Here is a 15237-nt window from a genome sequence, read left to right as displayed (position 1 = left end):
CTTATGCATTTGGCATTTTATGCCAATGCAGCTAAATGTTTTACAATACCTCACCTGCAAAGTAATTCAAAGGATCTTAGAGAGTGCTATGCAGCTTGAACACTCTAAAATACAGAACACAATTGTTCTTGTACCTTATTCCTGTCAAAGCAGCATTTACAGTCACGCTTCCCATGTTAGATATGGTGGACCGGGCAGCAGCTGTAGTAGACTGTGTATTATAAACAATAATAACTGATGAAGAAAAAAAGACACAAGGATCAGCAATATGCAAACAGTGAACATTTGGCCCCACATTTTTTTTTTACAAATGTGTGTAAATTGATTCACCTTTATCTTTGCCTAAGAGCATGAAGTTAGTTTAGTACTCAGTTTGGTTCATATTGGAGGCAGTGACGCCTTGATCATCAATGTCTTTGCCATCGTCTAGTCCTGAGTAAGAAACAGTGGCTTGAAAGTCATTGGGGTCATGACTGTCGGCCTGTGCCAGGATGTTGACGTCAGAGTAACTGTTCCCCTTCTCTGTTGTGGGGAAGACATCATCTGCATCATAGCCCTGAATAGACGATAGGGATGTTGTTTTTGTGATGGTCCTTAGAGTCTTTGTCAGTCTTGACTTTGGGGAATTCTACGTTACTGACATCTTCATTACTGTTTCCGTTGTTCTGAGATGTTGGTAGGACATATGTAATGTCGTGGTAAATCAAGCTACTCTCACTCTGTAATCAAATATATTTATAAAGCCCTTTTTACATCAGCCGATGTCAAAGTGCTATACAGAAACCCAGCTTAAAACCCCAAACAATGCAGATGTAGTAGCACAGTGGCTAGGAAAACTCCCTGGAAAGGCAGGAACCTTAGAAGAAACCTAGAGAGGAACCAGGCTCTGAGAGGTGGCCAGTCCTCTTCTGGCTGCCGGGTTGAGATTATAACAGTACATGGCCAAGATGTTCAAATGTTCTGAAATGACCAGCAGTCAAATAATAATAATCACAGTAGTTGTCGACAGTGCAGCAAGTCAGCACCTCAGGAGTAAATGTCAGTTGGCTTTTCATAACCGATCATTAAGAGTATCTCTACCGCTCCTGCTGTCTCTAGAGAGTTGAAAACAGCAAGTCTGGGACAGGTGGGGTCAGGAGACACTCTGGCCCCATTCGATGATACCCCCAGACAGGTACAAACAGGCAGGATATAACCCCACCCACTTTGCCAAAGCACAGCCCCCACACCACTAGAGGAATATCTTCAACCACCAAACTTACCATCCTGAGACAAGGCCGAGTATAGCCCACAAAGATCTCCGCCACGGCACAACCCAATGGGGGGCCCAGACAGGAAGATCATGTCAGTGACTCAACCGACCCACCCCTCCTAGGGACAGCATGGAAGAGCACCAGTAAGCCAGTGACTCAGCCCCTGTAATAGGGTTAGAGGCAGAGAATCCCAGTGGAAAGAGGGGAACCGGCCAGGCAGAGACAGCAAGGGCAGTTTGTTGCGCCAGAGCCTTTCCGTTCAATCTCCTGAGCCAGACTACACTCAATCATATGACCTACTGAAGAGATGAGTATTTTGTCTTTTTATTCCAGTTACACATGGAACAAACAAAGTCAATAATACAGTAGAAAAGTCTATATACAGTATGTGCAAATAAGGTTGGATAAGGGAGGTAAGGCAATAAATAGGCCATGGTGGCAAAGTAATTACAATATAGCAATTAAACACTGGAATGGTAGATGTGCAGAAGACAAATGTGCAAGTAGAGATACTGGGGTGCATAGGAGCAAGATAAATAAATACACTATGGGGATGAGGTAGTTGGATGGGCTATTTACAGATGGGCTACGTACAGGTGCAGTGATCTGTGAACTGCTCTGACAGCTGGTGCTTAAAGCTAGTGAGGGAGATATGAGTCTCTGATCTGTTTGTAGCGCGCCTTGGTCTTCATGGTGCCACTTGCTTAGTGGTTTTGCAGATTCTGGGGTTTTTCAGAACAGGTGTATATATAATGAGATCAAGTGACCGATCATGTGACACTTAAAGATTGCACACAGGTGGACTTCTGAAAGTAATTGTTTGCACCAGATCTTATTTAGGGGCTTCATAGCAAAGGGGTGAATATTTTGAAACAAGTAATTTTTAAAATTTCATTTCACCAACATATTTTGTGTATATCCATTATATGTCCATTATATGAAATCCAAATAAAAATCAATTTAAATTACAGGTTGTAATGTAACAAAATAGGAGAAATGCCAAGGGGGATGATTACTGTTGCAAAGCACTGTAAATACTGGAGTCTGAGACAGGAGGGGTTGGGAATCATCCTCACTATAGTTCACTATCTCATTCTTGAAGGATGTATTTTTTATTTTTTTAATGTAACTAGGCAAGTCAGTTAAGAACAAATTCTTATTTACAATGACGGCCTACACCGGCCAAACCCGGACGACACTGGGCCAATTGAGGGATTCCCAATCACGGCTGGTTGTGATAACCTGGATTTGAACCAGGGTGTCTGTAGTGACACCTCTAGCACTGAGATGCAGTGTCTTAGACTGCTGCACCACTCAGGAGCCCCAAAGAAGGGGTGACTTTCATTCTATCTTTTTCTGTATTGTTTCTCTCAGTCTTGAGTGTAGAGATGTTCGTGATGAAATCTTAAGTTTTGGTGTGTTATCCCCCAGTCTGAGATGTAGGGAAGACTTTTTTACATTCTGTATTGTAGAAGTCTCTTCCCGGTGGAACCATGGTGGTGTGAATGGTTTGGCTGTTCTCAGTCTTTGACTTGGTTGTGTATATGGGATACAGTTTGCTCATGGTTGTGGTGGGTTGGTTGGTTTGAGGTCATTTGTGGAAGTTGGTCTCCATCTCCCAGTTTTCCTAATAGTTACATTCAAAAGCACTAAATAATAACGTGCGGGGAATTCGACTGCAAAAGTGTAGCCTGAGTCACAGTACAAACAGAACTGGCACTCATGCTAGCAAAGGTGTTTATTCATGAAGGTTTCAGATTCTGTCATGTGGTGGCATGGGCATTATTTTGGTGAGCTCAGTATTCCTCAATGAGAGATAAACACAAACACATCTCGTGAGTGTTGTCCCTAGGGTCCAGGAGCACTTGAAGAACACACTGTAGTTGTTTTAGGATGCCCTCAGGACACAGCCGAGATCAAGAGCCAGAACTGCCATCTCAACCCATCAGCCAAGGAAAGGCTTAGCTCCTAGTTCTCTTTAAATGAGAGGCAGCCTTTAACGGGTGCAGCCTGGAGACTGATAATGTGGTTATGTGAATTAGTGCCCAACTAGATTGGTAAACAATGAAATACTATGTCCATATCTCTGCTTAATACATGTTTCTATACAGTATCACTATTTGACTGTCAGATGGTGTATATTACAATTAAACACAGACCAAATTCCTCATCAGATCAACTCTTTTAGTAATATTCAGGCATCTTTCTTGTCAAACTGATCCTGTAAGACAATTTGCATGTCACTGCAAGGCATGTTTCAAGAATATTGACTAATTAACTCACTCAAATATAGTACAAGTCTTATTTGTGTAATGCCAAAAAGACAGCTGAGCAAGCCTTATATTTTAATAAATGTATGAGAAATTACATTTTCCATACCAGGCAAACAGAGGAATCAATGAGCAAGTGTAAAGATATAGGTAGACTCCCCTCGCTCTTCCACTACTACACTCCCTTAAAAAGAGACTGTCCACGTGACAAGGCGAGATTCTTACAAACCATGGGTCCTGTCAAAGCACCATTGGATGTAGAAGAGGTACATTTATCCCAAAAATGTTTAATCACAAGGGAAGAGGCAGTCGTTCAGCCCCTCAAACTCAACTTCAAAGCATTTTTTCATTGTTCCCCTCTAATCAGGAACTGAGTGTAGAAACCAGGTGGGTGCAATTAAATATAAAGTTGAACAGAAAACCAGCAAGCTCTGGACCTCTTAAGGAGTTGAATACCCTCGCCCTAAGCAACTTGATAAGACATTACAATTGCTTTCTACTAGAACTAACAACTCAAACAATAATGGTGACAAATGGTACTCAAATTTATTATTAAAATCAATGGCCGTTTCATTTCAAAATGGTTGTCAAAGGGAGGAATTACTAAAAACAACATTACAAGTTACAGTTAAAGGTACAACAAATTAGGTGGTCAAATAAAGACATTTTTCTGTGGGCATCACGTTGCGCGTCTCAACGCTCTACAGCAGACCCTGTCTCTTCAGATCCTCGTAGGTCTTCTTGTTGACCACGTTTCCACTGGAGTCCTCGTACTCCTCCTCTGTATCTGGTTGCCAACGCTCTGATGACTTCTGGGACTTCAGCTTTGACCACACTGGGTTAAAAATACATATTAGTATTATCATCCATCATGATCCCCCCCCAATTTCATGATATCTAATTGGTAGTTACAGTCTTATCCCATCTCTGCAATTCGAAGCGGCACTGCTTCTTGACACACTGCTCGCCTAACCCGGAAGCCAGCCTAACCCGGAAGCCAGCCTAACCCGGAAGCCAGCCTAACCCGGAAGCCAGCCTAACCCGGAAGCCAGCCTAACCCGGAAGCCAGCCTAACCCGGAAGCCAGCCTAACCCGGAAGCCAGCCTAACCCGGAAGCCAGCCTAACCCGGAAGCCAGCCTAACCCGGAAGCCAGCCTAACCCGGAAGCCAGCGACCGAAGTCAGCTTGCAGGTGCCAGGATGGCCACAAGAAGTTACAAGTGCGCAATTGGACAAGGAAATCCCATCTGGCCAAACCCTCCCCTAACCCAGACGATGCTGGGCCAATTGTGTGCCGCCTCCCGGTCACGGCCGGCCGTGACGAACCCGGGTCTTTAGTGATGCCTCAAGCACTGCAGTGCCTCAGACCACTGTGCCACTCGGGTGGCCGTGACCAGTCATTTTTCATTCTTTATTTAACCAGTAAAGCCCTTTGTGGTCAGAAACATTTTTGCAAGGGCAATCTGGATGCACAACTACACTGACCAATAATTATTGGTCTGGTAACACTTTTCTAACATGATTCTATTCAACCCAAATAACAATACTCATTCTTTTCACTTGTCATCTGCCTCATCAGCCTCTATCGGGGCTTTAACAGAACTACTTACGAGAGACAGCGTCCTCGATCTGGGTGACATTGGCAAAGTGAGCAGTGTTGGGGATTCCCAGGCAGCGCATGCCATGGGCGTGACGCCACTCCTGGGGGGTGGGCAAGGCAACATATTAGCTAGCAACAATATTAGCGGAGAACAGAATTAGTACACTTTCCAAAATCGAATCCTCTTCAGTTTCACTCATTATGCACATTAAAAAAATGAAAGGAGGGCATTGATATAACAATGTAATAACCCAGTATGATATTGTAATGACATAAGCTAATAATTATGAGAAATTTGAACATACTGCAAAGTGCCTCTGGAAGGCCTTGGGTCCCCTGTATGTGTAGTTTCCACAGATCTCACAGTTATAGTTGATGTTCAGCCCATGGAGTTTATACAGCCAGTATGGAATGGGCTAGAACAGATAAACAAGGTTAGCGTGGTGGCATGCAACCGCTGTACAATAAAGTCTGATTAAATAATACCTCTTATTTGATTGCCATTGTAGAACTTTTTCACAGCTAGTACACAGGTCTGATGTATGGAAGGAGGTCCTGACCTTTCCATCCCAGCCGAGAGGCAGGTTCTTGGGGTTGTAGATGATCTCGTTGTCCTCATCTTCACTCTCACTCTCACTGAGCTGCTCCTCTTCTTCATCCTCTCTCTCCTCTCCTGTCCGGGCCTGCTTCCTCTGCACATTCTCATGGGTCAGCTGTCTCTGCTCCTACAGTGCCATAGACAATCAGATGGAACTGTGAACAGGTGTTTGTGTGGATTATCGGGAGTAACACACACCTATAGAATGGCCGGAACTAACCATTTTATAAAGGCCCATTTCAAAAGTCATCCTCACAACTACTGACATTGATTGAATACGATTGTGAAAATATATAAGAGTCATCATCCTTGGCAGCTTTTACATACCCCCAGGATTTCCACATACTCATAAATCTGAGACTCCAGGAAGGCAATTTCTTTGTTACGCTCCGTGTCTCTGCAGAGAGATTAGATTGGTCAATAACAGGGCTACATCATGCCACCAGGTGCAGAAAAACACAACCATGCAAATGTTTAACTGACGATCACATACTTCTTGGGTCCTTTAGACTTGGGGTTCTTGGCGAATAGGGAGGGATCCAGAGATTCCAGAGATTTGCCTTTGGTGCTAAACAGCCTCTGGGCTCTCTCCTCCAGGGTTCTGTGGGATCACACACATTTAGCCACATACACCCATTTAGCAACCTTTCATCTGACACACCCAATCCGATATTAAATTCATCATTACTAGGGTTGTGGTGGTCACGAAATTTCATCAGCCAATGATTGTCAATCAAATAACTGTGTCTCACGGTAATTGACCGTTAATTAACAAACAAATTCAGCATCTTCTGGCTCCAACACACAGCCTACAAGCCACTGATGCGGACCTTTGGAACATCTACATTTTAAAAGTGTAAGAAATCCATGTAATATAGCCTATACCTTCACAATAAATCCATTATTTATTTTAGATCGGTCTAAAGAAACATAATGAAGCAAAAGCAGTCTATTTCAGAAGAAAATAGCAGCATACTCTGAGTTGTCCTTATGTTTGGTCCTAATCTGGCTATGCTAAATGGCTGTGGGCTACACTAGTTCATTTAGCAGACAAGATTTGCTTAGAATTCCGTGGCATTATTTTAATAGTATGAAGAATACGATTTAACAAAGCTGAATAAAATAGAAAGGATATTTTCTCCGAACGATGAGGGAGTGCGCACATGCGGCTATACTGTGTTGAGCGGTTAACAAAAATAGGTACTCCTACATGCTCAATTCAAAGTTATTAATAAAACTAATTGTTCTACAAACGCAGGGCTATATGTTTTGATTTGTAATAAATTGTAAGGCTGCATAATGAAAAAAAAGTCACTTGAAAAGGCATGAGCTCTGCTTTGTTTTTTGCACAGGCTGTACACACAGTCAGTCTCATTCACAATTTGAGAAGCACTTGATAATGGTTTGAATTTCCCGGCAGCATCCCCTTTGCGTGGCCATAATGCACTCGAAAATATTACATGCCTAGTGCTGCCTGCTCCGAAGCACCTCTCACTCACGTGTTCTGGTCTTTCTCACAGGCTACAAGTGAAGACGGGGGATGCAATTCCGAGGTGCAAGTTGAAGATATTAGAAGAAATGTCCACATTTATTTTTCCTGAGCCAACAAGACGAGTAGGCCTGACGGCAGCCTAGTGGTTAAAGCGTTGTGCCAGTAGCAGAAATGTTGCTGGATCTAATCCCTGAGCTGACAAGGTAAAAATCTGTCGTTCTGACTGAGCAAGAAGGTTAACCCACTGTTCCCCGGGTGTCAAAGACGTGGATGTCGATTACGTGGATGTCCCTCTGATTCAGAGGGATTGGGTTAAATACAGAAGACACATTACAGTTGTACAACTGACTAGGTATCCCCCTTTCTCTAACAAACAGCAAAAGCACTAGCTTATGTCAGTCTACTATCCTCTATAGTACAAAAGTTGACCTATTTGGTGCAAGAAATAAATATTCCAAACATAGTCGGACAGTTGTGGGATGTGAGAGATCAAATTAATACAACCACTAACAAACTTTTTTTACGCAAATGTGGCTGACGTAACAGATCAGAACGATTTTGCTTAAAATGTTAAAACTATTTATTAGAGTGTTGGACTAGTCACCGAAAGGTAGCAAGATCGAATCCCCGAGCTGACAAGGTAAAAATCTGCCGTTCTACCCTTCAACAAGACAGTTAACTTCTCTAGGGTAGGGGGCAGCATTGGGAATTTTGGATGAAAAGCAAGCCCAAATGAAACTGCCTGCTCCTCAGCCATAAAAGCTAGAATATGCATATAATTAGTAGATTTGGATAGAACACACTGAAGTTTCTAAAACTGTTTGAATAATGTCTGAGTATAACAGAACTCATATGGCAGGCAAAAACCCAAGAAAAAAATCCAACCAGGAAGTGGGAAATCTGAGGTTTGTAGTTATTCAACTCTTGGCCTATCGACAACAGTGTCTATGGGGTCATATTGCACATCCTACGGCTTCCACTAGATGTCACCAGTCTTTAGAACCTTGTTTGATGCTTCTACTGTGAAGTGGGGGCGAATGAGATGGGACTGAGTCAGGTCTGCTGAGAGCCACGAGCTCAGTCTCACGTGAGCTCTGTTCCATTGCAATTCTGAAGACAAAGGAAATCTCCGGTTGGAACATTATTGAAGATTTATGTTAAAAATATCCTAAAGATTGATTCTATACTTCGTTTCACATGTTTCTACGGACTGTAGCGGAACTTCTTGTCTTCTCGTCTGCTCCCAGTGATTGCACATTGTGAGTTTGGATTGTGTACTGAACGCGCGAACAACAATGAGGCATTTGGACATAAATTATGGACATTATCGAACAAATAAAACATTTGCTGTGGAACTGGGATTCCGGGTAGTGCATTCTGATGAAGATCAAAGGGAATACTTATAATGCTATTTCTGACTTCTGTTGACTACACAACATGGCGGATATCTGTTTGGGTTGTTTTGGTCTCTGAGCACTGTACTCAGATTATAGCATGGTGTGCTTTTTCCGTAAAGTTATTTTGAAATCTGACACAGCGGTTGCATTAAGGAGAAGTCTATCTTTAATTCTGTGAATAACACTTGTATGTTTTATCAAAGTTTCTTATGAGTATTTCTGTAAATTCATGTGACTCTCTGCAAAAATCACTGGATGTTTTGGAAGCAAAACATTACTGAACGTAACGTGCCAATGTAAACTCTGATTTTTGGATATAAATATGCACTTTACCGAACAAAACATACAGGTATTGTGTAGCATATGAGTTATGAGTGTCATCTGATGAAGATCAAAGGCTAGTGATTCATTTTCTCTATATTTCTGCTTTTTGTGACTCTTCTCTTTGGCTGGAAAAATGGCTGGGTTTTTCTGTGACTTGGCTCTGACCTAACAATCGTTTGGTTTGCTTTTGTCGTAAAGCCTTTTTGAAATCAACACTGTGGCTGGATTTACAACAAGTGTATCTTTAAAAATGGTCTAAAATACATGTATGTTTGAGGAATTTGAATTATGGGATTTCTGTTGTTTTGAATTTGGCGCCCTGCAGTTTCACTGGCTGTTGACAAGGTGGGACGCTACCGTCCCACGTACCCAAGAGGTTAACCCAGTGTTCCTAGGCCGTCATTGAAAATAAGAATTTGTTCTTAACTGACTTGCCTAGTTAAATAAAGGTCAAATAAAACTTTTTTCTTAAAACATGCACTTTGACTGCCTTCGTGACCAGCAGGGTGGCGGTAATACAGTCTCAACAGCCCTAATCATTACACCGTCTACATATACTCATAGTGTACAGATGGAATTTGATATTACATTATTCCAGTTACTGTTATAACATTGCAATTACAATACTGTTATTACTATATTCCAGATTGATTGCATGTCCATAGACAACCTCCCAGCCACAGAAGAGCATGTTAATTGCTTACCCTCCACATTTCAGGCCCAGGGCCATAAGGGCAGACTTCAACCTATCCAGACCCAGGGAAGCCAACTCCTCCCAAGAGGAGAAAGCAGAAAGGTCCAGGTGGGCTCCTGCATGGGTCAGAGCACTGCTCGTCTCTTTCTATAAGAGAATTTTAAAAAATAATAATAATTAAAACACCCATCTAGACCATCACACTACTGTCGCTATAGTAGACGTCCTCCCCATCTTGGGCACTCACTGGCCAGCCAGGGAAGGTCCCCATCTCCCACTTCTTCTCAAACTCTCCCAGGATCTTGCCGTAGAGATCATTCTGGTCAAGCAGAGGTTTGACTCTCTCTGTATAGTCCTGAAGGTACTCCAGTAGCATCTCTAAGTACCTGTTATAACATAACACAGGTGTCACACAACCTGATGGAAAAACAAACAAATTCAAAAGGTACTACAATTATATAGGAATAACATTTATACTGAACAAAAATATGAATACAACATCAAGTGTTGGTTCCATGTTTCATGAGCTGAAATAACAGATCCCAGAAATGTTCCAGACGCACAAAAAGCATATTTCACTCAAGTTGTTCACAAATTTGATTACATCCCTGTTAGTGAGCATTTTTCCTTTGCCAAGATAATCCATCCACCCAATAAGTGTGACATATCATGAAGCTGATTAAACAGCATGATTATTACACAGGTGCGCCTTGTGCTGGGACAATAAAAGGCCACTAAAAACGTGCAGTTGTGTCACACAACGCCATGAATGTCTGAAGTTGAAGGAGCGTGCAATTGGCATGCTGACTGCAGGAATGGCCACCAGAACTGTTGCCAGACAATTAAATGTTAATTTCTCGACCATAAGCCTCCTCCACTGTCCTTTAACCCAACCGGCCATGCCAGCCCAGGACCTCCACATCCGGCATATTCACCTATGGGATGGTCTGAGACGAACCACCTGAACAGCTGATGAAACCAAGTTTGTACACCTGAAGAATTTCTGCACAAACTGCCAGGGAAGCTCATCTGTGTCCTCGTCATCCTCACCAGGGTCTTCACATGACTGCAGTTCAGCATCGTAAACGACTTCAGTAGGAAAACGCTCACCTTCGATGACCACTGGCACGCTGGAGAAGTGTTCTTCATTGATAAATCCTGGTCTCAACTGTACTGGGCAGATGGCTTGTATTGCGTCGTGTGGGCAAGCGTTTTGCTGATATCAACGTTGTGAACAGAGTGCCCCATGGTGGTGGTATGTATGAGCAGGTATAAGCTACGGACAACAAACAATTCCATTTTATCAATGGCAATTTAAATACACAGAGATACCATGACAAGATCCAGAGGCCCATTGTTGTGCCATTCATCTGCCACGATCACCTCACGTTTCAGCATGATAATGCACGGGCCCCATGTTGCAAGGATCGGTACATAATTCCTGTAAGCTGAAAAGGTCCCAGTTCTTCCATGGCCTGCATACTCACCAGACATGTCACTTATTGAGCATGTTTGGGATGCTCTGGATTTACGTGTACAACAGTGTGTTCCAGTTCCCGCAAATATCCAGCAACTTCGCACAGCCATTGAAGAGGAGTGGGACAACATTCCACAATCAACACCCTGATCAACTCTATGGGAAGGAGAAGTGTCACTCTGCATGAGGCAAATGGTGGTCATACCAGATCCTGAGTGGTTTTCTGATCCACACCCCTACTTTAAGAAATATATATATCTGTGACCAACAGAGGCATATCTGTATTCCCAGTCATGTGAAATCCATAGATTAAGGCCTAATGAATTTATTTCAATTGACCGATTTCCTTATATGAAATGTAACTCAGTAAAATCATTGACATTGTTGCATGTTGTGTTTAGTATAGTACATTCACAAAGAAAATATCTGCATGATAAAAACAGTTAGATATGTTTACTTTTTGTATTCAGCGTTCTTTCTGTCTTTGGAGATATCAAACAGCTGGTCAAACGAGGACAGGTAGCTGATGTACTCCAGTTTCTGAAACAGAGATGCCAGAAGGTTTTAGTATAGTTTTACAATAGACTATGAAGATTATGGTGGATATGGAGAGTGGGCACCTTACCTCGGCCCCTTTTAGGTTGACAAACTTCCGATAGCAGTCATGGAGATCCAGGTAGCGTCCGTAGGCCTCCTCATCACTGAATTCCACCATGTCTGGGGAAAGACCACATAAATCATTACATTAATACCTACACAGAGTCTGACATGGATACCATCACCATAGTGTAAACGCTCACTCTGTGTTTCTTCAGTTGGGTTCTCTCTAGCCTTGACCAGCTCGTCAAACTCCATGGACATGGGCACACATATCTGAAACAACAATAACATACAGATTTAGCCACAGCAGGAGACATGATAAACCTGGATGAAGGTTGGTTGACCCAAACTTTTGTTCAAGATTTGGTTTAAGACATTGATTGTGGAACAAGCAATAACACGAGGACCTTTTTCTTTTCATGCACGTGGAACTGTAGAATTACATACAGAATCAATAGACAGAATTATAATAGTAATTTAAAAGGAGAAATCTGCAATGGTGTATCTATTGGACTTATAAATTAATTACATAACGCCATTGGTTCTTGAAGAATAACTTAAAAACGCCTCATGTGCTTAGTTTAACTGTCATACCCCACCAGAAACCAAAATATAAGCTTGTTTTACTCCATTGTTTGTAAACAAACACTGTAGAGTACAACCTCCAGGGCCTAAACTTAACACCCGCCAAATGTAGATAGGTTTTGGTGGGTAAAATGTCCATTTCACCTGCCACATTGGTGGGTGGTCAGGGCTCCACAGTGCAAGCATGTCACTTGCACTTGACTAAAAATAGCCAAGTATGATCACATTCATAGTAAAATAAATGCAGGAGTAGCTGTTTAAATATTTCTTCCATTTCGTTTCATAGCTGGTAAATTAAAGCACACAGTCAAATAACCCTGTATAGCCTATTCCACCCCGCGCTGCAACACTGCGTGGCTGGGAGCTGTGCTCAAGTGACGAGCTGAGTGAAAAAAACTATTTTTTAGAAGCGCTGCGCACAGGCATAAAAGTTGGTTTAATTTACTTGAAACCAACATCTACTGAAGTGAGACTTTGTCCTTGTGTTTCTTGGCTATTTACATTGTTTAGTCCACAAACTAGGTTTTTCTACTGCTAGGGAAGAGAAGACAACGCTCCTACTACCAGTGGTGGAAAAAGTACCCAATTGTCATACTTGAGTAAAAGTAAAGATACCTTAATAGAAAATGACTCAAGTAAAAGTCACCCAATCTCACATGCAAACATGACTCGAGTCACATTACCACTGTAACCTCCTGCCCTTAAATGGGCGGGTGAACATGTCTCGTGATATTTTTATTTAAAAAATGTAATTAAACAATGTACATTGTTCACAATTTAGTAATTTATCAGACGCTCTTATCCAGAGCAACTTAAAGCTAGTGCATTCTTCTTAAGATAGCTAGGTGGGACAACCACATATCAAGGCAGAAAAAGTACATTTTTCCTCAATAAAGCAGCTAGGGGGAGGGGTGTCAAGTGAAAGTGCTGGTTCACATTTAATTTTTAGTTGTTGAGGGGGACTATTTAAGATACTGTTTGAAGAGGTAGGGTTTCAGATGTTTTCAGAAGATGGGCAGGGACTCTGCTGTCCTAGCTTCAGGGGGAAGCTGGTTCCACCATTGAGGTGCCAGGACAGAGAAGAGCATGGACTTGGCTTAGTGGGTGATGCCCTCCCGTAGGGTTGGGAGGGCCAAGAGACCTGAGGTGGCAGAAAGGACTGCTTGGGTTGAGGTGTAGGGTTTGCGCATAGCCTGAAGGTCGGGAGGGACAGTTCCTCTTGCTGTTCCGTAGGTTAGAACCATGGTTTTGTAGTGGATGCTAGCTTCGACCGGAATCCAGTGGAGTGTGTGGGGGGGGTGACAGATAAGTTGGGAAGGTTGAAAACAATGCGGGCTGCAGCATTCTGGATAAGTTGCATGGGTTTGATGGCACAAGTGGCGAGCCCGGCCAACAGCAAGTTGCAGTAGTCCAGGCGGGAGAGGATAAGTGCCTGTATTCTGTTTGTGTGTACCAAATTACTTCTTACTTGTAATACATTTATTGTTTTAGAAACATTACAAAATATGCTTAGCAATTTTTGTTGTTTTGTTGGTTTAATTGCAGCAGGAAAAACTACCTGCTACTGTGACTGGTTTACCAAAAGGTACATGTTATGCCCCAATAGCCTCAAAATATATTTCAAACTATACTTGATATCATGGATGGTCAGTCTAAACTCTCTGAATTTGAGAGTGGTTACATTTCTCCTGCCCCATCCCCTCACCTTTTTACCAAAACAATGGCAGATTGCTACTTTAAAACAGATCTGTGTCTAGAACTACATATTGTTTTTGAGAACCTTCTCAATAGAGAAGATACACTTCAGGCATGACTTCTTCAGTTTATAGCTAGGACAGACAGGAAGCAGCTGACAAAATTACCTCATTAGGATGCTTCCTGTGGAACTCCTTGATCTGTTTAAGTCTGTTGTAGAACTCTGCAAACTCATTTGGTCCTGAGATGGCGTTCAGTTCATCCTTCCTCATACTGTAGAAAGAGAACACAACAATATTACACCTCTGACTTACTCCACATAGCAAGGCTAATCATGCATGAGAGCTTGAAACATTACACACACACACTTACCCATCTTTGTCTTCATATGCTTCCCTGACAGTAGAACTCACATCCATGTATCTCTGAAAGACGACGAAGCTTGTCATTTAAAAAAACTGTCATATCATTCATGTCCTTGGCAAGGTAAATAAGTAGGCTAACTGTTAGCCACAAGACAAGTTAATATGAAAATACAGGTGCAACTTGTGATGTTTCAAAATCACAGAATACTCACATCCAACATTGCTCTTGTTCGATGGTCTGAGTTTATTTGTTCGCGTAACTGTTTGAGAAGAAACATGCATAAATATTAGTTAGCTGGCAGAGACAGAAACGGGACCAAACTCCATCCCATTGGGTTGTATTTACTAGTTAGCACTACTAGCGTTAGCTAGTTGGATAGCAAGTTAGCCAAATAGCTAATACAACTAACGTTAGCTGGCTGACAATACAATTGTTGCCAGCTAAATTGTAACTGATACAATTGTTAGCTGACCACAAATAAACAAAATAGTCGACCACAAATAAACAAAATAATAACACATAAGCTACTATCCTCATCAATAACGTTAGCTCATATGAATTTGTTTAATGCTCTAACATTGATTTGCTTTGACTTTGGATCAATTAACGTCTTCATTAGCATTAAATAGCATTATCATTGATGCAACACGTACCGTGGTTTTCTTATGCATCATTTCCTTTGTTTTGGCATCCAACAGCCTTTCCTTCTCCTCATGGTAGCGACGTTGTTGTTCTAAAATCGTCTCCATTGTTATTTCCTTAACCACAAATTACAGAAATAAGACGGACTTGAACAATGAATGCCATAAAACTTGGCCTACGTTGATTTTCAATGGCGCATGTTGCGATAGAGAGGAAGTAGTTTCATAGTTTATACACCGCGTGAG

General features: G+C 42.0%; 1 protein-coding gene across 1 annotated transcript; it reads right to left on the bottom strand.

The window, feature by feature from the left end:
* Nucleotides 1-4047: 4047 nt before the first annotated feature.
* Nucleotides 4048-15203, bottom strand: LOC135549795 (splicing factor 3A subunit 3-like). The gene is made up of 15 exons (XM_064980099.1): nt 15004-15203; nt 14562-14609; nt 14357-14409; nt 14152-14257; nt 11905-11977; nt 11730-11821; nt 11562-11644; nt 9875-10013; nt 9638-9774; nt 6214-6321; nt 6048-6117; nt 5683-5847; nt 5428-5538; nt 5133-5223; nt 4048-4358 (listed from the first exon to the last, which is right to left on the bottom strand). Exons 1-15 carry the CDS (start codon nt 15097-15099, stop codon nt 4225-4227), a joined length of 1506 nt encoding a protein of 501 aa, XP_064836171.1. The 5' UTR covers nt 15100-15203; the 3' UTR covers nt 4048-4224.
* Between the last annotated feature and the right edge of the window lie 34 nt (nt 15204-15237).

The sequence above is a fragment of the Oncorhynchus masou genome, chromosome 12 (genome assembly GCF_036934945.1).
Source record: "Oncorhynchus masou masou isolate Uvic2021 chromosome 12, UVic_Omas_1.1, whole genome shotgun sequence".
NCBI classification, from domain to species: domain Eukaryota; kingdom Metazoa; phylum Chordata; class Actinopteri; order Salmoniformes; family Salmonidae; genus Oncorhynchus; species Oncorhynchus masou.
This window is presented reverse-complemented; position numbering and strand designations above follow the sequence as displayed.

Excerpts from the sequence above, each read along its gene's own strand:
- LOC135549795 (XM_064980099.1), bottom strand. The coding sequence starts at position 15,099 with ATGGAGACGATTTTAGAACAACAACGTCGCTACCATGAGGAGAAGGAA. Across the intron at positions 11,645-11,729 it reads TCAACCTAAAAGGGGCCGAG|AAACTGGAGTACATCAGCTA; the intron begins GTAAGGTGCCCA and ends TCTCTGTTTCAG. Across the intron at positions 5,848-6,047 it reads AGTATGTGGAAATCCTGGGG|GAGCAGAGACAGCTGACCCA; the intron begins GTATGTAAAAGC and ends ATGGCACTGTAG.